The sequence below is a fragment of the Cajanus cajan genome, chromosome 6 (assembly GCF_000230855.2).
Source record: "Cajanus cajan strain Asha chromosome 6, NIPB_CcT2T_4, whole genome shotgun sequence".
In the NCBI taxonomy this organism is placed as follows: domain Eukaryota; kingdom Viridiplantae; phylum Streptophyta; class Magnoliopsida; order Fabales; family Fabaceae; genus Cajanus; species Cajanus cajan.
In genome coordinates, this window is record NC_138522.1 from 63,510,543 (window position 1) to 63,536,981 (window position 26,439).

Consider the following 26,439-nt stretch of genomic DNA (forward strand, 5'->3'; position numbering starts at 1 on the left):
CGAAAACCGCATGGGTCGAAATAGTATATAAGATTTCTCGAAAAAATATTATGAAATCAACACCTGCCAATAACAGATGTCCGAGATCGAAGAAAATTATTTCGAGATTGAACAACGATATGCTCGAAAATTAGTGAAGTTGTGTGGGGTGCTTATGGTCATACTAAGGTAGTTATCAAGTCCAGGTCGAGAAGTCAATACACGTGGGAGAACGGTTATGAGAAGTTACAATTTAGAGCCACGTAATAAGCGTAGTGGATAGCGGTTATCCTATAGTGACCTACGTGCACGAAGTTAACCGTTGTTGATTGGCTCTATAAATTCAAAAGTTCCGCGTCTTTACAGAGGTCGGAAAACTCATACTAAAACAAGAATCTGAAGCACTCTCTGCCTGCGCATATGACTTTCGTGCAAGGAATCGTTTTTGGGTATGACTAATTCTCGGCCATTTTTCTTTTGCTTTTTAGGAGTAGAATTAGTGTAGTTCTCTCAGTTTATTTCTTTTAATCACGTAGTTATATCACTTTGGCATTGTAATTCTGGAACATTATGCAAGTTGAACCATGATTTGTATTGCAAATATCTCAATTATTCATTCTGTTCATCTTAGCATTTATGTGTATGAAAATTATTGCTTGTTAATTATTGAAGAATCTTTAGAAACAAGTAATCATTAATCTTCCTACTCCTCTTCTCGTTTTATAAAACTCAAAAACATCACATATCTAAATTAAAACGTTTATCGTGCTAGTTCATGTAAAAAGAATTCATAAAACAAATTCCACCGTAAACAAATTGGCACGCCCGGTGGGACACATTTAAATCACAAACAAAATTGGGCTAGTTTTAGGTATGCATGTTGCATGAGACTTAGGAGTGGAAGAACCGTGTCTACATCTAATAATCAGAAAGAAACAAACACGAACAATAATAATCATATAGATGTAGAACAAGCAAACCCTAACCCCGATAATGTGACTAATGTGCCCAAGGGGGCAGTATCTTCCCCTATGTTACTCGAAAATACAGCTAGGCAAACAAATGTGACTCAGGAACTAACAAACGTCACTAGGGAATATCCTTGGGGTATGCCACAGAATTGGCGAAATACCCAACCAGTACATGTCGAAATGCCAATACCTTTCTTAGGACCTAATCCACAAATGCACGTATCCCCACAAGGATACAATCCTGGACCAAATGGCCTGGGTTTTGTCATGCAATACCCATATCAACATGTAGGGACAAGCCAGGAAGGGTCTTTGATTCGACAGGGTAGTTACGTACCAACTGGTATTAGTAATCAAGCAATGATGGCTCTTCGACAACAGATGGACCATAGTAATCATGACATGGTCAATTTGTTGTCAACCCAAATGCATAATATTATGACTCCTCTGTATCAATTGATAAACAAAATAGGAAATAAATTAGGTGAGGGACCACCCTCGAGAGCCATGAGTGCAAATCTGAACGAAATGGAAAATCCAGATGGGAATGGAATTTTTCGACAAAACATAGGTCGACCTAATAGGAATCCCAATGGAAATATAGATCAAATAGTAGAAAGGATATTAAACAGACATGGATTCGATGTAGGTCGAAATGAACGTCCTTATTTTGTGTCAGCCTTCCCAGATTACGTAACTCAAGTAGAACTGCCTAGAGGAACAAAAGTCCCAAAGTTTTTGAAATTTGCGGGAGAATTAACTGAGTCAACACTCGAACATATAGCTAGGTATGTAGTCGAATGTGGGGATTTAGCGAACAATGAATATTTAAAGATGAAATATTTTCCAACTTCGTTGACTAAGCACGCTTTTACATGGTTCACAACCTTGCCCCCTAATTCGATACACACTTGGATTCAGTTAGATGGTAGTTTTCATGAACATTTCTTCAGAGAAGAAACGAAAGTTAGTATAGTCGATCTAATGAACATTAAGAGACAAAGCCATGAAACTTTAGATGACTATTTAAATAGGTTCAGGTAATTAAAATCTCGATGTTATACTAATATACCTGAACATGAATTAGTTAGGATTGCAGCAACAGGGTTAGATTTCTCGATACGTAAAAAATTAGTAAATGAACAGTTGAGAGATATGGCTCAGTTAGCAGAAAAGGTAAGAATGATCGAACAAATCAAGTTAGAAAAGGAAAGATTAAAAAAGTTTGATAGGTTTGTTCAGAAAGAGAAGGTAGCCTATTTAGAAAATACTGAGATGAGTGAGGATAATAATTATGAGATTTCGAGTGAGGATTTTGAGGTTAACTTAGCAGAGTTGCATCCTGGGCCTACTTATCAATGCCAAATGTTAAAACCATGGGACAATATAGAAGGGAATTTGACTAGGAGATACAGTTTTGATGTAACAAAGGCAGATAAGATATTTGATATCTTATTAAAAGATAAACAAATTGTACTCCCAGAAAACCATAAAATTCTGCCATTCGAACAAAGAAAAGGGAAGAAATTTTGTAAATATCATAATATGTATGGTCATTGGACTAACAACTGTGTGCGTTTCAGGGATATGATCGAAAAGGCGATTACTGATGGTCGCCTTGCTTTCGAGGAAAAGGACATGAAAGTTGACACTGATCCATTTGCTGCTCACACTGGATATGTGGAACCAGTTTCGATGGGGATCAATATGGTTGACGTTGCTGTCGAGGATGATGTGAACATTGAGCCCATGTCTGATGAGAAGCTCGAAGAATTAATGGATGATTTTGCTAAGGAAGAGGAGCCTATCTATCCAAAAGAGGGAGATAGCTTAGTCGAGTTCTTGTCAAAGAAGAAAGAGGCTGATAGGGAAGTTATGTTGTGTCCCCGATGTAGCGCTGTCTTCGATAGAGCTGCAGCTAAGGCCTTCGAGGAATCAAAGATGATGAGGAGCTACAAAGCTGAAAAGCTTCGAGAAAAACCTAAACTTAATGCTGGATCAAGTGCTGGATTAACTATGAGGCAGGTTCACATCCCTCAATATAATGCTCCAGTAGGAAATATGGAGATGTATAACTCGTCGAGATTCGAGAATACTTTTGTGTCGAATGCAAACATTCCTGTAGGAAAATGGACTGCTCCACCAAGGCCAATGATGGGTGGCATGGGTCGAGGAAAACAAGTGATGAGTTACACTACACACCCAATGCAAGGAACTCCCGGGAAAATTTCAAATATAGCTGCAGGGCTTGGTAGATTCTCGACTGGAAGTTATGGACAGGGTTTTCAACAGCCTTTTAATAACTTAACTAAAACTCAGTGGAGGAGACAACAAAGGATGAGAAAGGCTACATTTGATGGGTTCAGAGGGAACCGGTTTTCGATTCCTGTACCTCAAAAAGGGGAATCCTCTCGAAAGTTCATCGAAGACGATGAGGATCTGATAACTGATTGCTTCGAGAGTGGATTCGATGATTCCTTGGAAGACATCTGTGGAATAGTGTCAATTCTGTCCTCCGAATATGCTGGAGCCATGGAATCTGTAAACGAATAAGAGGATATCCATCGAGAAGATTTCTTCGATGATCCTAATTATGAGTCCAAGATCGTGTGGGTTAATCAGATCTCGAGGGTTATCCCTAAATTCAATTCAGCTATTTTCGATTCTCCTACCGAAGAGATGAAGGGGCACCTCAAACCTTTATTACTGACCTTGATGATTGAAGGTCACGAAGTCAATAAAGTGTTGATTGATGGAGGTGCAGCTGTGAATATCTTGCCAGGACAATGCTGAAGAGGTTTGGAAAGTCCATGGCTAATTTGAAGCCTCATAATATCTTGATCTCAGATTATGCAGGAAAGTCTTCACACCCTAAAGGCATGATTTTACTCGATGTTTAGATTGGAAGTGTGAAAAGGACTACCATGTTCATAGTAACCCCCTCGAAAGCTAACTTCAACGTGCTATTGGGGCGGGAATGGATTCACGGGGTAGGAGCTGTCCCTTCCACGGTGCACCAAAAGATTTTCTTTTGGAACGATGATGAAGGGTTGGAAGTTCTCGAGGCTGACCAGAAAACATATGAGGTAGGTATGTATTTTTCCGACCAACAATTAACGGCATTTGCAAAGACCAAGCCTTTCGATGCCTACAATTTTGGAGTGATGGATGAGGAAGAAGGAGTGAAGAAAACTTTCTGTTGGGATGTGAAGAAAGGTTTTGTAATTCGAGCCGAAAAAGATTCGGCTCTAATTGAGGAATGAAGGATGAAAATCCTTATTCGAGCTTCTTAGCTCGAATATCGGCCTACATGGCCGATCGAACGGCCAACATGGCCGAAGAAGATCAAGACAGGGAGGTACACACAAATGAAGTTGAGATTGATGAAAATAGCACGACTACTTTGGCCGAAGAAAAATAAAAAACAAAGAAAGAGGGAATAGAGTTCGAGGTCAAAAAGAAAGAAGAAAAACAAAAAAGAAAGAAAGGAGATATAGACTTCGAAGTCGAAAAGAACGAAGAAAAAGAAAAAATAAAAAAAAATTAGGGGACCAGGTCGTCTCGAGTCAAACAGAAAAAGAAAAAATTAACATGGACCAAGAGGTCGAAGAGTTAAAAGAAGGTAAAGAGCAAGAGTCAGAACTCAAGTTAGATTGTATTTTTGATGATTCACCGTTGGGATTCGAGAGAGCAACCGAGGGAGAACATAAATTAGAATCTCAAGATCCACTCGAGGAAATTAACTTGGGAACTGCCGAGAACAGAAAAGTAACTTATATTAGCAAGCTCTTGCAAGGGGAATTGAAGGAGGAAATCATTCGAGTTTTACATGAATATAAAGACTGCTTTGCATGGGATTACGATGAAATGTCAGGATTGGATCGAGGATTGGTAGAGCATAGGCTACCCATGATCCCTAGAAAGAAACCTGTCAAGCAAAGCCCTCGAAGATTCGCTCCTGAAGTAATCGAAAAGATCAAGGAAGAAATCAAAAGATTACTGAAAGCAAAGTTCATTAGAACTTCAAGGTATGCTGAGTGGATATCGAATATCGTGCCCATTATAAAGAAGAATGGAAAGCTCAGGGTGTGCATTAATTTTTGAGATCTCAACACAGCAACCCCCAAAGATGAGTATCCTATGCCCATCACTGAAACTATGATAGACGCTGCTGCAGGTAATGAAATTATGAGTTTACTTGATGGTTATTCAGGATATAACCAAATTTATATTGCAGCTAATGATGTATCGAAAACTGCTTTTCGATGTCCAGGTGCGTTAGGCGTCTATGAATGGGTGATGATGCCATTTGGACTAAAAAACGCAGGTGCCACTTATCAGAGGGCAATGAATTTAATATTCCATGATTTAATTGGTAAGTTTGTACAAGTTTATATTGACGATATAATTGTTGGGTCGAAACAAAAGGAGGATCATTTATGCCATCTAAAATTATCTTTCGAGAGAATGAGAAAACATGGTTTAAAAATGAATCCACTAAAATGTGCTTTTGGTGTTACAACGGGAGAATTTCTGGGGTTTGTCATACACCAGAAAGGGATCGAAGTGAATCGAAACAAGACGAAAGCTATCATGGAGACTAAACCTCCATCGAACAAGAAAGAACTTCAATCTCTCCTAGGTAAAATAAACTTTCTAAGAAGATTTATATCGAACTTGTCTGGCAAAACTAAAGTGTTTTCTCCTCTTTTACGTTTGAAAAAGGAGCAAGAATTTCGATGGAATGAAGAGCACCAGAAAGCGTTCGATGAAATCAAAGTTTATTTGGCTCATCCTCCAGTGCTTGCACCACTCTCTAAAGGGAAGCAATTGAAGTTGTACATTTCAGCTAGCGATTCGACTATTGCGGGCATGCTGGCGTAAGATGATGATAATGGCATTGAAAGAGTCATTTATTATTTAAGTCGAATGTTAGTAGGAGCAGAAATTAGATATACTCCTTTAGAGAAATTATGTTTAAGTCTTTATGTTGCTTGTACAAAGTTGAAATATTATATTATGCCTTGTGATGTTGTAATATTTTGTCGAAGTAATGTGATTAAGTATATGTTGTGTAAACCTGTTTTACATTCTCGAGTTGGCAAATGGGCACTTGCGTTAACTGAATATTCGTTAACTTTCGAGTCGTTAAAAGCAACTAAGGGTCAAATAATTGTAGATTTTCTTGCAGATCACTCGAAAGAAACTGAAGAAGTTATTTACTTAACCACTAAGCCCTAGAAATTATTTTTCAATGGCTCAAAACACGAATTAGGCACTGGGATAGGTCTTTTAATCATTTCTCCCGACGGGTTTCCGACTAAATTATCATTGAAAACATACAAAGGATACTCGAACAATGAAACTGAGTATCAGGCATTAATAACAGGACTCAAAATTCTCAAAGAGTTAGGTTCTAGGAACGTATCAATTCGAGGTGATTCACAACTAGTCATCAAGCAATTAACTCAAGAGTATAAGTGTCTAAACAAAAAATTAATTGAATTCAAAACTCGAGCTGTGCAGTTACTCAATGCGTTTGATGAAGTTGAGTTACAACATATTCCTCAAGACTTGAATACCATTGCAAATGAATTGGCCCAGATGGCATCGGGGTATAAAGTAAGTAAGAAATGTCTCGAGTATCTGATTCATACGGAAAACGAATTGATAGACCATCTAGAGACCCTAAGGGTTGGTTCTTCGAGTCAACAAGATTGGAGAAGAAAATTGATCAAATATTTACAAAATCCCAACTCGAAGGTCGAATGAAAAATCAAACTCCAAGCCCTCAATTATGTCTTGCTGAATAATGAATTATATAAAAGAGGTTTCGATGGAGTTTATTCAAATGCCTTGGAAGTCATGAAAGTTATATAGCTTTGGCAGAAATACATGAAGGCATCTGTGGGGCGCATCAAGCAGGTGAAAAGATGAAATGGGCGTTGTCGAGGAAAGGATTTTATTGGCCAACTATGATTAAAGATTGTATCGAATTTGCAAAAAGCTGTGAAGAATGTCAAAAACATAGACCAATACAAAAGGTACCTGCAAGTGAATTGCATTCGATTATTAAGCCTTGGCCATTTCGAGGGTGGGCAATTGACATTATAGGGCAAATACATCCATCCTCCTCGAAAAATCATAAGTATATCTTGGTTGCCATAAATTACTTCACAAAATGGGTTGAAGCTATTCCTTTAAAGGAGGTCGAGCAAAAGGACAATTAATTTTGTCGAAGATCATATTATTACAAGATTTGGGATTCCTCAAACAATCACCACAGATCAAGGCACCGTGTTTACAGGTCGAAAATTTGCCCAATATGCTCAATCGAGAGGAATTAAGTTAATAACTTCAACACCATATTATGCACAAGCAAATGGTCAAATAGAAGCTGCTAATAAAGTGGTGATTGGTTTAATAAAGAAACATATCTTGAGTAAGCCTCGAAATTGGCATGAAACTCTTGTTTAAGTACTATGGGCTTATAGAAATTCACCTAGAGATGCCACGAAGACTACTCCATACAAATTAGTGTATGGGCATGAAGCTATTCTTCCTATAGATATTAATTTACAATCAATTCATATACAGAAACAGGATGATTTGCCCATTGAAGATTATTGGAATTTAATGTATGATGAGTTAATATCTCTGGAGGAGGAAAGGTTGTTGGCATTGCAAAACATGATTCGACAAAAGGAAAGAATCGAAAAAACATACAATAAAAGTGTCAAAGCACGTAGTTTTCGAGTTGGTGACTTAATGTTAAAAGTGATTCTTCCTATGGATCAAAAATCTTGACACTTTGGGAAGTGGTCTCCTACTTGGGAAGGTCCATTCATAATTGACCAAGTATACTCAAAAAATGCATATGTGATCAAGGAAATAAACTCGAATATGACAAGCAAAGTAATTAATGGAAAATATTTGAAGTGCTTTCATAAAAGAGCAGAATGTTAAAAAGGTGTTCAATACAAAGAAAACTTTAAAAATCAAATTAACAATTTAAGTGCTACAAAATTTGGACTTGAACTCCTGAAAAGCGTTATAGGCCTCATCCAAGCTTTGTCTTCGAGCAACGCATTGACTCTCCAAATGTTTCTTGTGCTCCAGAGTCTTGGCAAGTCTCGAAGAGATCACCTTGCCTTCATCTTTCAAGCTTTTTTGACGTTGCACAACTTCTTGACTCTGGGTCTTTAAGTTAGCCTGTTTCGATCGAAGGTTGTTCAGTTCATGTTGCAAGGCTTCGATCGAAGCTGTGCAATTTGCTTCCTCCTGTTGTAATTTCTTCAAAGTAAGGATCATCTCCTCAGTAGCTTTTCGAATGGAGAGTAAATCTTCACGGAGTTTCTCGAGCTTAGCACAATCACTCTCGCTCTCGATTTCGATCTGAGCTACTTCCTGGAAAGTGGTAGACCATTGTGATCGAAGATCTGAGGCGAGAGTAAAAGATTTGATAAACTCCTGCAGTTCGATGTGGATTGTAGAAGGAAGGTCAGGGTAGGCAAGCAAGTCTTCGACCATCTGCCCAACTTCGACTTTAAAGTTGGGATCGAGAAAGGCCTGATCCAGGTCGTCTACATAAGCCTTCAACCTGAAAGATTCAAGCAAAGGTTGGAAGGATGGCTCAGAAGCTTGTTCAATGATCTTTTCTTTTTCTTTGTCGGAGCCAGAGGGACCAGTTGTCCAGTTGTCGAGAACGTCGAATATACTGTTGATATCCTCGTCCTCTTCATTAAAGAAGCTCATCAAGTCCAAGTCAGTGGAGGGAATAGAAGAGAGCACTTGAACAGAGGATTCGACACCTTCGTGAGTCGAAGGAGAAGTAGTGAAAGGTCTAGGGGACTCAGTCGAATCTGTAAGAAAGAACAAGCAAGATGTATAAGAGTTGTTAAGACTCATGAAATGATAAAAGTTTAAAGGATAAAAGAAATATACCCTTGTTTGGACTCAAGGGAGGTTGGAGCTCGAAAGAAGCTTCACCTTGTGCAGATTGTTGGAGGCTCTCCACATTCGCCAAAGGTTCCGATTGAGGAACCTTGTCCTCCTCGACCTTAGGAGGGATCTCTATCGAGGCCCCAATTGAAGCAATCTCAGCAACATTCAATTGGGGCGTAGTTGACTGCAAACAAATGATGTGATCAGAAGAAAAGATTAAAATTAACACAAAATCAAGGCTTGGGAAAGATGAACCTGTTGGATTGCCCCAACAACGGGAGGAAGGTCTCGCCACATTTCTCGAGAAGAATCAATTTGGATGACCTCGACACCCTATGATAGGCGAAAATGATGAGAAAGGCAAGGAGTCAGGAAAATATAATCGAAGTCAAGACATGGAAGTACCTTGGGAATGGACTTCATCGCATCCTTAAGCAGCTTCTCGACAGGAGGGTTCTGGGTTTTCTTCCGAAGAGGTATCACCAACTTCCCCTTTCGTTTGTCAAGCTTCTTTGTGGTCGAGACCTACAAGAAACTCGAGATGATTAAAGCTCGAAATAGAGTAAGAAAAACATGGTAAGGTAAAAGACTATTCACCGTCTTGGTGCTAGTTGAGTCCGCCTTTTGTTTTTTCGAGGCCTCGAGGTTCTAAATAAATAAAAAAAAAGAGATTAAAAAGAAGTGTGAGGTATAGAATGAATTCAGAAGTTGAATCGAAGATCGAAAGGAGTTTTACCTGGGAACGCAAAGAAGCCTTGTCAGAAGTGGTCTTTCTTTTTCGACCTTTAAGTGATGCTCCTTTCGCATCATCATCATCACTCTCCCAATCGGGAGTTTGTTCAACGTGTTGGGGAACACGTTGAGAAACAGCAGCTGTATAACATAGCATGGATAAAAGATGAGATAAATACAACAAAAAATTCGAGAAATAAGTTTCTTGGTCATAGTCATTTACCAGGGGGGAAGATTAGTGTTATCGACCCAACATAGTGGCCACCATCTTCTTCAATGAAAATCATACAGGGAACATCTCGCATAAGTAACTCGGTTCTTTATAGGGATCGTTTTATTCTCAAGGTAAAGTGGGTCGAGTGTTTTTACCCAAGGAGGGTAAGACAAATATTTAGCTAAACCAAAAAGAGCATTTGGAAGAGGGGGTATGTTTTTAGGACAAAATTTTTCAAAATCAGTTTTTCCTCGAGGGTTAATTACCTTTTTCGAGCGAATGTTCCTCTGTACCATTTTCGATAGAGAGACGGATGCATCGAAGATGGTTCGACCAATGTTGTCAGGTCGATAACAGACTTTAAAAAATTGCTCAAATTGATAAATAATGATTCGATTCTTGAAAGTACCTGATTGTTTTGGTCCCTACGAAGAAAGAGGAGAATTAATCAGCTTCTTCAGAAAACCATCAAAGTCGACAAGTTTATCTACATAATATTCACACCACCATCGAAGGTAACATCTCGAGACTAAGAATGAGGGAGAAAAAGTGGATGGTGTGAGCGTGAGTTTCTTGTCGGAGCGGAGAATGAAATCTAGGACTTCTTGATAGTTCCCTTCTTCGACACAAATATCAGCATCAATGCCCTCTTTGACGTAAAGAGGACACAAATAAAGCCTAACATCTTTCTGCCTCACACCCGAAATTATGACGTCCCAAGATAGAAATTCAAACCACATGTCAGTTGAGTCCGGGCTTATGTTTCCAACCTGATTATTCTGTCAAAGCCATGACGGACCTGTCAAAGTGGGTCGAATAAAAGGGGATAAATCCTCACTAAATTCCGTAAAGTTGAGAATGACATCAATTTCGGTTGCAAAATTATCAACTGAACGCTTTCGAGGGGTCAAAGTGGTTAAACGGACACCCTCAAGTTCACAAGTGGGAGTGAAAGTCGAGGCAAGAGATAATTTATTCTCAAAAATGGCATTGAGCCATAGTTGAAGCAGCCATAACGGTCCAGAAAGATTTCGAGGCCCAGATTCACGGAAAAGGCTTTCCGAAGCTTCGTCGAGACAGGTATATAGAGATGCCAATAAGAGTTTACTTAAACAAATTTTCTTCTTCAGATGTAGGGCTTGAGCAAGAATGTAATAGTATTTTGGGACTTGAAGAGAGGGGGTGCAGAACACACAAGCGGATAACCAATACAATAAAAAGGCTATGTGTTCAGAAATCGAAACAGGAGTACCAGGCTGTCCTACATGAGCATTTATGAAAGCTAAATAGGTCTTCTTATCCCAAGTAATAGAAAGCTCCTTGATCGAAATCTCTTCCTCGAAAGCATCAGGATAAAACCTATCTCCTACAGGGGGTAGACCAGTTATTGCCGCTATATCCAATAGAGTAAGGCAAACGAAACCACAGGGAAACTCGAAGGCCCTAGTCTCTCTATTCCAAAAGAAAATGGCAGAAAGAAGCATTTGAGGGTCGAAGAGGTGCAGATCAAATTTTTCTAATTGAATAAAATCGAGTATTCCAGTTTCTGCCCAAGAAGAGCTCATTGCATCTTCTACACGAAGCAACCATTGTAGATGTCTATCTTTAATAGGGGGAAAAGCTCGAAAGATCTTAGTGGTATCCCCAAACAGGGCTAAATCTATTTCAATAGAATGAATGAAAGGGAGTGTAGTGGTGTCTTCAGGCAACAAAGTGTTGCCAAATTTTTTCTTATTTTGACCAGCAAAGGGTCCTAAGAAAGCATGGACGCTACCATTCTCAAGAGAGAAAGGAAGAAGTACCTGAGATTGGAAAATCTTCAAACTTGCCTCTTCCATGCCAGGAATAGGGACGAAAGTATCATCGCCATCTTTAACCTTGCAGACTTGAGCACTAGCCATCAGTAAAGGACCTGCCTGGGTAGAAGTTGCAGTGGCCATGGTTGTTACAGGAGCTATGGTAGAGGACGTTGCAGTAGCCAGAACCGGAGACGATGCAGAAGCATTAGTGGGAGAGACGGTGGATGCGACGGCGGCGGAAGTAGACGCAGTAGAGGAGGCCATGTCAAATATGAAGGAAAAACTCGTGAAAGAAGGGGGAATGCAAGATTGCCGGAGAAGAGAGTCAAGAACCAGAGCAAAGAAGCAACAAGTGAACAAGAAAGCAATGAACAAGAAAACTTGAGCACGAAGGAAGAGAACGGTGAAAGTGATTTTCACCTTAGGGTAAAAAGAGTGTTTTAAACGTCTTGGTGGGCCTGAGGTGAATGGGCTTATCAAATTAATTCAAATAGTTAATTTGAATATCCGTAACAGCCGCCAAAAACATTTCCCCAAAGACAAATTTATGGAGCAGAGTGAACACGCGCCGTCAGGGTAATCAATGTCCCATCAAACGGTCATTTGAATTAAATGCAGAACTAGGGTAGGTTTTCATCGAAGAAATATAAAGTTACTACTTAAACCATCTCGATGAAGGATCGAAAATTGATTCTCGATAGGAATTCAAATCTTATCGCAGTAGGAGTATGCTCACCACGTTTGAATTCCTAGGGGAGCATTTGTTAGGCCTACTCGAAAATCGCATGGGTCGAAATAGTATATAAGATTTCTCGAAAAAATATTATGAAATCAATACCTGCCAATAACAGATGTCCGAGATCGAAGAAAATTATTTCGAGATTGAACAACGATATGCTCGAAAATTAGTGAAGTTGTGTGGGGTGCTTATGGTCATACTAAGGTAGTTATCAAGTTCAGGTCGAGAAGTCAATACACGTGGGAGAACAGTTATGAGAAGTTACAATTTAGAGCCACGTAATAAGCGTAGTGGATAGCGGTTATCCTATAGTGACCTACGTGCACGAAGTTAACCGTTGTTGATTGGCTCTATAAATTCAAAAGTTTCGCGTCTTTACAGAGGTCGGAAAACTCATACTAAAACAAGAATCTGAAGCACTCTCTGCCTGCGCATATGGCTTTTGTGCAAGGAATCGTTTTTGGGTATGACTAATTCTCGGCCATTTTCCTTTTGCTTTTTAGGAGTAGAATTAGTGTAGTTCTCTCAGTTTATTTCTTTTAATCACGTAGTTATATCACTTTGGCATTGTAATTCTGGAACATTATGCAAGTTGAACCATGATTTGTATTGCAAATATCTCAATTATTCATTCTATTCATCTTAGCATTTATGTGTATGAAAATTATTGCTTGTTAATTATTGAAGAATCTTTAGAAACAAGTAATCATTAATCTTCCTACTCCTCTTCTCGTTTTATAAAACTCAAAAACATCACATATCTAAATTGAAATGTTTATCGTGCTAGTTCATGTAAAAAGAATCCATAAAACAAATTCCACCGTAAACAATTATGTATCGTTGAGTTGGTTTATTGATTAATATAAAAAGAGAAAGAAAGTCACCATGCCAAAACGTAACACGTTATTAATGTATAGAAATTCATTTTATCCTATTTATATAAACTTATTAATACTGAATAATATAATCACATTTTCCTTACCCAGAGACTCAACATGTGTTACACATTGTTTAAAATCAAATATCTTGACTAAAACAACAAAACTACCTTTTACAAATCTAAAACAATAAATAAAGTTGTATAAGAGTTATAATTCATTAATCAATGCGGAAATTTAAAAAAAAAAAAGTCCTACATTAATTAACCCAAGAAGCATGTTGGATATATACATATCAACATGGCTCTAAAAAAAATTTATATTTAGTGACTAGTCTTATACCAAAAAGCTAGAAGCAAGACTATAACTAGTAATTGTAAAGTCACGTGTGAAGCAAATATGCAATAGTAGAGCATGCAAAAGTAGTAGTTGCTCATGAAACACATGTACAATCTTAGCAGTAAACTCGACCACATAAAGCAATGAACTATTACATAATTAACAAGTGCTAAATAAGTAAACTGGACATAAGCATATTATTATGCAGGTTAAAAAATAGAAATATCAAGTAAGTTTTAAAAAAAATTATTTAAATTTTATTGTATATTGTAATATTAAGAAAAAAATTTAATATTTGTTTAAAATATGTATAGATAATAACCTGTAAATTTTGAAATAATTATTAAAATAAAAAAATGTGAAATATAATAATTATATAATTTAAATTTTAAATTAATGGAGAACGACTATGACTATTTAATTATAAACTTTTTTTCAAATTTAAAATTTAAACTATACATATTTTAAACAAATATTAATTTTAAATTTAGAATGAGAAAAAAAACTTGCTATTCATCAAAACTCAAGGGTCCCTGCACCATTTATTCACTTTCAGTCAAAAGCTATCACAAAATCACTGAAAAAGTGATATATAGATGACGCATAGGGGGGATGCGCCATCTCATTTCACAAAATACACATACATGACGCATGGGGGAGAGAAGCCATTTTCACCTATTTTATCTTATTAAAAAACTCCCTCCCATGCTCCTTCTTCACACTTTCATTCCACAACACATACACACATGACGCATGGGTGAGAGGAGGCATCTTTAACTGTTTTGTCCTATTAGAAAACTCCTCCCCCCATGCTTTTTCTTCACTCTCTGCCACGTGGCAAAAAAAACTTATACTAGTAAATTGTTTATTTTTATTTTTATTTTTATTTTGTGTATTTTTATTTTTTTAAAATTTATTTAGGCAAAAAAGCCTTTCTTTTAGTCACAATCTTGATTTTTTTTTTAATTTCATTTGACTTTTCATTAATATTAATCTAAAATAAGCTGAAAATAATCGAGTAAAGAAAATGGTCATAAACTTAGTTTGCTCATCTTAACTGGTCATAAATAAATAAATAAATAATAAAATCAAAATGTTGCATTCATAGTTATTTTAAATTTTAACATTTTTCAGACGAAATTGAGTTATTACAATGGTCATCTTTCACAAGGATTGACATGCAATAACATTCACTGTCTTAACAATTCAAAGATGTTCTATGGGAAACTTATAAACCCTCTACTAGTGAATCCTCCAACCATAGTGTTGACCACTCCTTGCAATTAGGAGCTATGGTCCTCTTGGCGAGGAGTCAGTTCAAGACTTGTACGAGGGTGATCTTGTCTCTCCTTCTTCCTATCTCAACACTCATATCAGTGACTTCGATCACAAGATTTGGTAATACACTTTTAAATGAATTTGCACAAATTCCCTACTTGGATTAGTTCCTCAATTTTATCCTTTAGTGTCGAGCACACTACTCAATAGTATAACCGTAGTTGCAGTGTTATTGGCAGTGCTTGGTGCAGTCAACCTTCTAGGGAGTAAGAATTGACTTTATCGGAGGTATGAAGTTATTGCTCAATGCTTCATCAAGAATTCTTGAACAACTATCGCTTTATGGTGTGCAGTGAGAGCATCTCGGTGGTTTGTGCTCCCTTTCTCTCTTTTCTCCCCTAGATTCTACTAATTTCTCCTTGCCTCATTCTTTGCTACAATGTCCCTACAACTCGACCAATTCCTCCACCTACATGTATATAGTCATTCTTCGATGAAGTTCCTCCATAGTAGGCATCAATTTCTTGTAAAAGTTGTCCAAAAAAATACTTAACCTTAGGGATAACAAGATTTGGTGCAATGCTACTCCTAGTGCCAAATCTGGGATATTGAGTTGCTTTCCCAAATCGATCCATGAAAGCTTGGAAAGGGTAATCCTTATCTTGATTTATGCTGATAAGAATTGTCGATGTCATTACATGTGGTTGAAAAGTGAAAAATTGTGTGCCAAATAAGGAGATGAACACTTTGAATGAGCCAATCAAACAAGGAAGGAGGCAAGGTGAACCACGTCAATGCCAACCCCCTTTGATGGAAGTTGAGAATAACCGTCACATAACCGCGTCGCTATTGGTGATCATGTTAGCTTGGGAAACATACAAGTTAATGTGATCATTAGGGTTGGTAGTCTTATCACACTTGTTCAATCCAAAGTTCTTCCATCCCTTCAGAAGGAGTACCTCCATGATGTCATCAATAAAATGATATTTTCATAATTCTTCTAGGATGGCAACAAAATAGGGTGTCAATGTTCCCACTTGATGTGATGCTTGAGTGACTTAGGTCTCACGCAGAGTTGGTATCTCAGATAGGGTACACTCGGGGGGAAGCTAGTGTTGTCAAACAACTTTACCAACCTTTACCAATTTTGGAATTATCTCTTCCAAAAGGATGTGTGGTCTTTGGCAAAGGGTTTAGGGGTTGAAGGCCTTGAGGAGGATGACATATACATAAATTATATCCAATGGAAGATAGAGATAGTGAGGCCAAGTTCTCTAAAAGGAAGAAATATGGTGACCCATGAAGATTGCGACACTTAATGTTTGGGGGTTGGGAGATCTGTCAAAAAGGAGAAGAAACAAATCTATAATTTCTAGACAATATTTATATATTTGTTTGTAATAAGAAACCAAATGCACCACAATTAATAAAAAATTGATCAAAAGTGTGTGGGGTGAGACTAATTGTGAGTGGACTGCACAACCACATGATGGGCTTTTTAGAAGCTTGATTACAATTTGGAGAACACTAGGTTGTTCCATTTACGATTCAATTTTTTAGGGATTGGTTTTGTAGGAATCCGTGTTGAATTAACAGTTTGGATATTTGTGTTACATTATAAATGTTTATTTGTCATGCTCCTCATCAAGTAAACGTTTATTGTGGCAAAACTTGATCATGTCAAAAGAAAAGGTTTTGGGGGTAGTATATGGTGTGTTGCAGGTGACTTCAATGCAATTTCTTATAACAATGAAAAGAAAGGGACATATCCATATATTGACCAAAGGGATATGGAGGAATTTGGAAATTTCATAGAAGAAATGAATCTGATTGATGTTCCTTTTTTGGGTAAAAAATTCACGTGGTTTAAGATAGATGGTTGATGCATGAGTCGACTACATAGATTTCTGTTGACTGAGGATTCGATCTCTTATTGGAATATCTTAGCCTAATGGGTTAGAAACAGGGACATTTTTAACCATTATCTAGTGTGGTTGAAAAGCACTTCCTCAAATTGGGGACCTAAGCCGTTTTGCTTTAATAGTTGTTGGATTGAGCATAAAGAGTTCAATTCTTTTGTTATTCAATGTTGGAATGATCTCCAGGTAGATGGGTGGAGAATCTTTGCCTTCAAAGAAAATATAGAACTAATGAAGGAGAAGTTGAAATGTGGTGGAATCGTGAAGTTTTTAGAATCTTGGATCTAAAAATTGATAATTAAAAAAATATTGAGGAAATTAATTAACTTGATGACATGGTAGCTAATGGAACATTGATTGGTAATGAATGTATGAAACTTCTTTGCTCTTAATTCTGGTAGCAAGTTCACTTTAAAGAAAACTTGATACCACAAATATCAAAAGTCTAATGGATCCACAACTTTGATGCTAACCCTCAATTTTTTCACGCTTGCTTAGGGTGAAAATGTAGAAGGAACTGATTCTAACCCTTAAGTTAGGGGACGATTGGCTTGAGGAAATGGAGGATGTTAAACGTGAAGTAAGAAATCATTTCCAACATATATATATTTTCATAATTGGATGTTACACGACCTGTGTTGGGTGGAACTCAATTCCAACAATTATCTAGTGATGACAACAACACTCTTACTACCCCATTTAGTTTGGATGAAATTAAAGAGGCCATTTGGAGTTGAGGTTAACGAAAACCCAGGACTAGATGGATTTAATTTCAATTTCTGCAATAATTTTTGGGATTTGTTAAAACTAGGTATTTGTGAATTTATTGAAGAATTTTATCATAACATATCTCTTCCAAATGATGGTGAGACCTAGCTAAATCAATTAATTAGATTAAATGGAGAAAAACAAGCCTAATATATAAAATTTTTCCTTGGCACACCAAATACCAAATTGCTAGCTTTAGCTACACATTTTCTACTTGTTACCCCACTACTAAAACTAAAAATATGAAAATCTATGACCCTTAATACAAAGTCAAATGAAGTACAAGTCTTCACCTTTGAAGGTAAGTCCAAAGGTCTCTTCCTCTATTGGAGATCTCGAAGAAGCTTGATAAGTGTCAAGAAGCAAAAGATCTAGGAAGAAATTTGAAAGAGAAGCTTCAACAATACGGTTCCTCCTTAAGGTTTCCATCAGGTCCTCTTAACAAGTCCCTCATTCAAGTCACATCTATCCCTACACACGCATCTTATTGATGGTGTCATGTTAATAATATTGAGTGCTTATTCATCGTGGTTTTCCAATTCAATTCACAGGAAAGTTGAGAACGGTTATGAAACTAACTTTTGGAATAATCATTGGGTTAGGGAGATTTGCCTCAAGGAGGTCTTTCCCCAATTATATCAAGCGTCAATGGATAGAGAAAAAAATGTTACCGGAATGGATGTGACACTTCAACATTTGTGGTCTTGGAGGTGGAATTGGAAAAGGCCATTATTTGTATGGGAGCTAGAATTGGCCAATGAATTGTAGAACCTGTTGGCCCCAACAGTGGCCAACAGGACTATATGATAAAGTACCAGATATGTGACTTTGGTTAGAGAACATTTTAAAAAAATTACTACCAAATATGCTTATAACCTCTTACAATCTCAACAGATTCCAACAAGTGTCAATGATGTTGTTGATTTTGTGTATAGTCGCTTGTGTATATGCTTCGTTCTTTCAAAAGTTATAGCTTTTACTTGGCGACATCTATAAGATTCTTTGCCAATTAGAATTCAACTACAATATCATGGTATTATATCATATGTGCAAGGTACTTCTCATGTATTTTGTTTTTCTCATTATGAAGACTATAGTCATTTATTCTTTACTAGCTCTCTATCATATAAAATATGATTTGCTATTTATTTATGGTTGGGCTATGTTGGGGTTTTACATAATGATGGGTATCAACATTGTGTACACCACAACCTTTGTCTCTAAGGAAAACAATACTGGAGAGTAATTCACATTGTTTGGCACGCAGTGGTATGGGTCTTATGGTTGTTGAGAAATAAGATTATATTTCAAGGAGCTACTTTTTGATTTTATTGTACTACTACCTTAAATAAAAATTCTATCATGGGTTGTTTCATTAGTAAAGAGGACAAATGTTCAAGTAGAACATACCCTGATTAGTGTGTAAATCTAGACAACAGGGTGGGTCAGGTACGAGTTTCATGATACTCGTCCCCGTGCCTCAAACCCATCCCCATCCATGTCCTCGTACCTGTCGGATATGTAATTTTTGTTTCATCCCGGTCCCCATCGAGTATTGGGTATACCCGTATGCGTAAAAAATTAATTAATTATTTTTTACAAAAAAAATACACAATATTTTTAATTTATCTTTCTATTATATTACAATTGTAATTGAGTTGTTTGTCTATCTCATATTTTAATTAATAGACTTCTTAATAATTAAAAAATTTACAAATATTTCATATCATAATAAACAATCACATATAATTAAATATTAAAATTCTTTAAAACAATCAAATCGAGAACTGGTATTAAATCGGGGATGGGGACGAGGACGAGTATTAAATTGAGGATGAGAATGGGGACGGGGTTAGGGTAGGTAAGTATATACATGTCCTCGTCCCCGATTTAATATTTCATATTTACTCATATTTGGTCAAACTGGGTATTCTCCATCAGAGTTGGGACGGGTTCGAGTATTACCCACGAGTATAGATTTATTTGTCATCCCTATGTAAATCCCATAGAATGCTTGAGAAAATGACAACTTTATCATGACGAAAAGCAAATCCTAATGACTGCTTTAGTTGTTATGCTAATTCATTGCTATATGGAACATGGTTTGCTGGGTTGAAATAATATTTTTCAAATGCATGGACTAGACTTTGGTGTTGGAAAGTATAATGGGTGCTATGATGCAACAACTTCAAAATTGTTATGTGGTGTGTTGCACAATTCATTCAAGTTGATGGGGGAAAATAGATTGGATATAGAAGTTGTAGTCATCGTTTTGGAGCTCCAACCAAAGAGGACAAGTGTTAAGTTTTAGATCATATACTCTTACACATCTTGTATCTCTTCAATATATTTTTTTGATTATCAAAAAATAAAATGGCCATAATTCGTGAACACCCACTTTATATATATATATATATATATATATATATATATATATATATATATATATATATATATATATATATATATATATATATATATATATATATATATATATATATTTCTAGCTATCATCTCTACTCCTTAAATTTCTCTCCATTAATTTGCATGTCTTCCATTTAATGTATTTCCTTTGAAGTTATTATTGACCGGGTCAACTATTTTTGTTTTATTTGCTTCTATTCTTTTTATCAGCCAAAGAAAAAAAACCATTCATAAACGCCAATCAAAACAAGCTACAAGTATTTCAAACACTCAATGGGATTACTTGACCATTCATAAAAAGAAAAAGAAAATCTTTTTTCATGGATAACCAAGACTAAGCTCTCTAAATTTAATCAAGTCAAACACGATCCGCTCCTCATTTTTTAAAATGTCATAATTCCCATGTAGTCAGAATGACCAAATGGAAGCAAACCAAATAAAGGACCAAGCAGTTTGAACTTTCTTTCCATAAAGAAAACAGTTGTGTTGTAGAAAGTGACATTTGGGGTTGAAAGTGACATTTGCTTCAATAAGTTATGCTGAATTTATAATATAATCGTGTCCTTTGCATATAGAAGCTTATTGTCATTGATCGGTGTCACCTTTATTGTTTGCTTCCTTTTAGTTGTGTTTTTTTTTTTTAGTACTATATAACCTTGGTCACTAGCAGATGAGTGAGATGAAGACACTTTCTTTAAATTCGTGCTTAACCTTTACGTTTACTAATTGAGAAAGAATATGGTTGTAATACTGACTTGTAGACTCCTTTCTCGTAAATGGCCTGTGTTTAAATCATCATGGCAGAAATAGGGGGGAAAACGGTGGGCACACATTTGGAAAGGTGTGAAAACTACACTTATAAGTTTTTTTTTTTTGAACAGAAAAAGAACTTTATTAATCTGGTACAAGAGGCACCATAAACCCATTTACAACACAAAAAGAGATAAACAACTTAACTCAGAATTGTAATACCCTCCTTTCATTGAGTGATCCTAATGTGGGAGGCCAAATAGCAACTGAAATAATATTCTACAATAAGGTGTTAATTGGTCTCGCATAATTATTAGCTGCAAGGCATATATTCAACCTCCAACACTCAACAACCTTCACAAATATAACAACATCATGGATCCTATCATTTTCACATTCTACAGTGACAAACCTCCGGTGTGCAGATGACCCTGTCACATCCCACCTTTATTCCTGAATGAGTCATCCATATATGTGCCATCATCACATAAAGATTTCTACACCAAGCTCATGCCGCCCCACCGTCCCAACATTACATACTTATATTTTAAATTACTACTCCAAATTCCGTCCCAACATTACATACTTATATTTTAAATTACTACTCCAAATTCAGGCCCTTACAATCCTTGAATAATCCCTTGTAGCCCTATTCTATAGCTTCCATGTGTTAGCCTTATGTAATTTTTCAATTTTAGCACAAGGTCCACTTCAACCATAGACAACAGCCCCACCCTGTACCCATACCTCTGAGAGGTTTTAATTGCTAGTACTACGTCATCGGGATCCATTATTTCTCTTCTATCATTTACCCCTTAAATGTTGACACCTACAATTCTTTTCTTCTTACATTTCTCCTATATTATTTTACAGTAAATCTGGTTTTCGCACTCCATTTTTAGTAAATAAGCAAGGAATGACTATCTGGAATACAAGCACCTGGATTGATGTGCCACTGTTGGTAGCTGTATTGAAATGACTTATCCAACCTTAGCCACAACCAAGTGATCATGAAGTACAATATATCTTGATATGCCTTGTCTACACTGACTTGTTGCCCTTTAAACCTGCTATTATTTCTTGACTTCTAGATGTTCAATGTAATCGTGCACCATACCACCTGCCACCTAATTCTTTCTCTGTTTGACATCCCAAAGAGAGGTTGTTAGAAGAAATTTTGAAGCAATCCTTGTGGTAGCACTGTTGTTGCCAATATCCATCCATAGCATGCCTTCCATAATCTGTCTGCAAACATGCAAGAGAACATTTCGTGCTGCAATGACTCCTCACTACTACAAGACACGCTATCTACATCGGTTCTTTAACATCATCTACATCGGTTCTAAAACCGATGTAGAAGAGAGTGAGTAAATATATATAATTTTACATCGATTCTTATTATAACCGATGTAAATCTATATGCACTGCTGTCAGAAGCGCCATGGCATCCCAATTCTCAACCTGACCATGCCGAATCGAAAACCCAATTGAGACTTGGAAAGTGCGTATACCTGCTATAAAACATGGCTCAACATTACCGGCAAACCCCATCTTTGTATACCTGCAAAAAAAGACACCATTTTCCAAAATTCAGAGTAAACCCAAGTCACAAAAGTAAGCAAACATCGGTGGAGCATTTCAACAAACATGTGGTGTCCATTATCGATGTAGCAAAAAAAGCTACATATTGCGTAGCATAAAAACTAGGTGATGGAAAGGGAGGAAAAGGGTACTCGGAAGCGTCGGCATCGGAGAAGAAGCGGTGCTCGTCGAGGAAGTTGATCGGCGAGGATGCCTTGACGGAGTGTACGAACTCAAAGAATGGAGTGTTGTATTCAAAGCTCTGCGCCAAGTGACTCCTTTCTCCATTAAGAGCTCTGAGCTTCTGGGGTTGTTGCGGACGTCGTGGACGACGACGGCGGCCTCGACCTCCCAGCCCTGGCGGTACTGCTGCACCACCTTGTTGGTGAAGAAGGGGACGGTCATGATGCGGCGCATCTTGCGCCAGTGCTCGCCGTAAACGGTGAAGACCATGTCCTGGCCCTTCCCAGTGAAGATTTCGAACACCACGTTGCACGTGTGGGACCCGAACTCCATGCCCTGCGTGTGCAGCACCTCTTTTTCCAGCTCCGGCGACGACACCACCACCAGGTTCCGCTGCCCCATGCGGAGGAGGAAGATGTCGTCGAACTTCTTCGCCAGGTCGGTGAGGTTGCGGTGGTTGAGGTCGTCTCCCACCTGGAGCCAATTTTTGTTTTTGAAGTTGCTGGTTGAGGAAGGAAAATATACTACATTGGTTATTTTGAAAATCGACGTAGATCTACTCGTAAATATTTACAAAATTGTCGCCCATTTAAATCTATATCGATCCAATTAAAAATGATGTAAAATGTTCAATAATTACATCAATTTTGTACATAATCGATGCAAATTTGCTTTACATCCAATCTTTACATCGATTCTACCTAAATCGACGTAGAATTGACGATGTTGATCGGTCACTTTCTAGTAGTGGGCCTCTACATCCCCACATAGAAGTGCTCCTTGTGTTAACATCAACCAGGCTAATTATAGTTCTTCTGCTTAAATTTTCCATTGTCGCTAAGGTATTATGATGCATCTTCCAACAAAATAGTGCAACTTTCGAAGGGATATCCAACTTCCATAATGTTTTGAAGAAAGGATGCTACTAAACCTTAAACTACACTTATAAGTATATTTAAGTTCCAAATTAAATATGATTAATCAATGAATGTAAATTAACCAAAAAAAAAAAAACAATGCATGAGAGCAATGATAATTATTTATTAGGTAATGATATTTAAAACCTTCATTTTTTTTTAAATACATTTCATCAACACCTTATATTTTCTTCTTCTTTCTAAGTGTTTAATAGCATATTGAGTGTCTTAAAATCATTTTTGTTAGATTATTTTGTATGTTTAAAAGAAAGTTGGAATATAAACAGGACTGATTTAATGATATGTGAGGCCTAAAATAAAATAATTAATATTATATTAAAAGTTAAAAAAAATATATTTATTTTAAGATATTTTTTAAATGTTAAAATTATCGTAATTGTGGGAGACAGAGTAATACTAATGCAACCTTTCTCGAAAAAAGATTCGTTACTGGTTTTGGAGTTTGCTTAATACAGCTCTTTTGTGCTTGCTAAATCTGGCTGGACTCTAGCTAGCTGTGGTGCAAGTGCGTGAGGGGAGCATTTGCTCTTTTAAATTACGTTATGAGGCTTTATGATATGCGATTTCAATCTATTATTTTCAAAACAGAACTACTATGGTATCCTTTTAAATTAAGATCTTTTGTTATAATTTATTTTTAAAATCAATAAAAATGATTTAAAGTATTTTTTTACTTTTATTTTTTTTCTTTCTACACTAAGTGATATATTATTGATAAATAGATAATTTAAGTAATTAATTAACTTATTCTTTTTTCTCATTTAATATTAGTCTAAGTATTTTAAACCATTTTTTAAAAATTAAAATAACATTAAAAAAATATATCATAACTCATAATATATAATAAAAAATATCCTTAATAAATTCAAATCTTTCATCTAATATATATATATATATATATTAAGAATTTTTAAAAAATAATAAAAATAATCAAATTATTCTAAAATATTAAATGTTCACGTATTTTTTTAAGGAAACCGTAGAATTTCTGTAGTGTTGATTATGCAATTGATGTTTGACAGAGTTTGGTATGCATGTTGCTCACATTTGACAACTGTTGGTAGCCAATAGAAGGTTTAGAATTCAATATATTAGAACACAAGTTGGCTAGGAGTTCAATTACTCTAATCATAGAATTTTTTTTTTCAGTTATTCCACAACGTATGCATGACTCTAATCACAAGATTTTTATGGCATTAAAATATCATTTAAAATATATTAAAGGAAATACTACTATAGGAGTCAACTAAATTAATTGCTCCTCTGTCATACAAAAAAAAGAGAGGGAATGGTTACCGTTACGAACTTTATGGCGGGAATCTTGTTCAAAGAACGTGGGATGTTTTTTACGGGAACCTTTGGAGGATGTTAACCGGAAAACCACCTTCCATCTGGGAAGTCAAGAAGGAAGTGTAGTGAGGCTCTACCCCAGGGGTCGCCTCCGGAACCACCGTGAAACGCCTGAGAATGCCAGCCACCAATCTCTTCATTTGCATAAAAGCCATTTCCTTGCCCAAACAAACCCTAGGACCTGCCTGAAATACTGGATAAGTGAAAGAATCTCTTCCCACAAACTTCCACTTTCCAGAGTCAACCTTCTCTAACCATCTCTCAGGCTTAAACTCAGCCCAATCATCACCCCAAATACTCTCCATCCTCCCCATCGCTTACACGTGATATGTTATCATCATCCCCTTCTTCATCGGTGTCCCATCTGGCAAAACGTCGTCCTCCACTGTTTCCTTAGTGTCTAAAGGCACCGGCGGGTACAACCTCATGCTCTCGCACAACGCCGCGTGCGTGTAAACCATATCCTTCACTTCATCGTACACTGGAGCCTCTGATTTCTCCATTATCTCCTTCACAATCTCCTTCTCCACGTGCGGGTTCTTCCACAGCAGCCAGAAAAACCACGTCAGCGCCGCCGACGTCGAGTCCTTCCCGGCTACTATGAAACTTATAACTATGTCCGTCACGAAGTCCTCGTCGGAGTGCCCCGAACTCAAGAACCGCGAAAGCATGTCCACCGATTCAAGCGAGGCCTTCTCCTTCAGCTCCCTTCTTTTCTCTCTCACTATCTTCTTCGCGAACTCGTGCACTTCCCTCACTGCCATTCGCAATCGCTTTTCCGAACCTATGTTAAGCACCCTCTTGACTTTCCAGATTAACGGAAACGGATCCCTGAACCGTTTGCTGCTGATCTCCGTAGCTTCTTCGAATGCTTGCGCAAACTTGCTCCGTTCAACTGACGGTGTCAGGTACTCGGGGTCGAAGCCAAATGCGATTTTGCAGATGTTGTCGAAGGCGAAGCGTTGGAGAATGTCTTGGAAATCTAGGGTTTGGTCTTGTGTTGCTGCCGTCGAAGCGAGGATGGGGAGGAGACGATCCGAGAGCTCGGTGTCAACCACGTGTTCAATGAACTTGCGAAGAGACTTTGTGTTGAACTCGTGGCTGGCCACTTTCCTCTGAAACTTCCACGTGTCACCGTCGGCGTTGAAGATCCCCGTGCCGAGGAAATCGGAGAGAGTGTGAGTAGGAGTGCTTCCCTTTTGGTAATTGGTGAAACGGAACTTAAGAATGTACTCTACGGTGGCGGGGTTTCCGGTGAAGACATGCCGGCGGCCCAAGGGGCGGTGGAAGGTGAAGGTTGCCGTGGGTGAGATTTTGACCATGTCGGAAAGCCACTGGGTACGGTGGTTACCGACGGCTTTGATGGCTAAGTAGGAACCAATAAGTGGGTATACTTTTGGGAGGGTGATGCTTCTTGTGGGAGTTGTCTCTTTCTTCTTCAAACCTGCAAAGAAGAAAATGAAGAAAAGCACAGGAATGATGAAGAAAAGGAAGAAAGGAGCTAACACCTGCAGATTCAGAAGCATCTCAATCCTTTCCCTAAGTTCAGATACTAAACAGTTAACATAAAACATCATGTATGTGAGTTTTCTAAAGTCGAGAAAGTTTATTTCACGTAAATAAGGAGTCCAACTTTGTGTCTGGTGGCATAAT

At 37.3% G+C, this 26,439-nt stretch overlaps 1 protein-coding gene and 1 pseudogene across 1 annotated transcript; both read right to left on the minus strand.

Moving 5' to 3' along the window:
• Positions 1 to 20,816: 20,816 nt before the first annotated feature.
• On the minus strand, positions 20,817 to 23,330 carry LOC109806951 (trans-cinnamate 4-monooxygenase). Its single transcript, XM_083076359.1, has 3 exons — positions 23,200 to 23,330; positions 22,468 to 23,054; positions 20,817 to 22,295 (listed from the first exon to the last, which is right to left on the minus strand). Exons 1-3 carry the CDS (start codon positions 23,328 to 23,330, stop codon positions 22,249 to 22,251), a joined length of 765 nt encoding a protein of 254 aa, XP_082932485.1. The 3' UTR covers positions 20,817 to 22,248.
• A 99-nt stretch (positions 23,331 to 23,429) lies between these two features.
• The window catches only part of LOC109806949 (cytochrome P450 94A1 pseudogene), a 3,062-nt pseudogene continuing 52 nt past the window's right edge, over positions 23,430 to 26,439 (minus strand).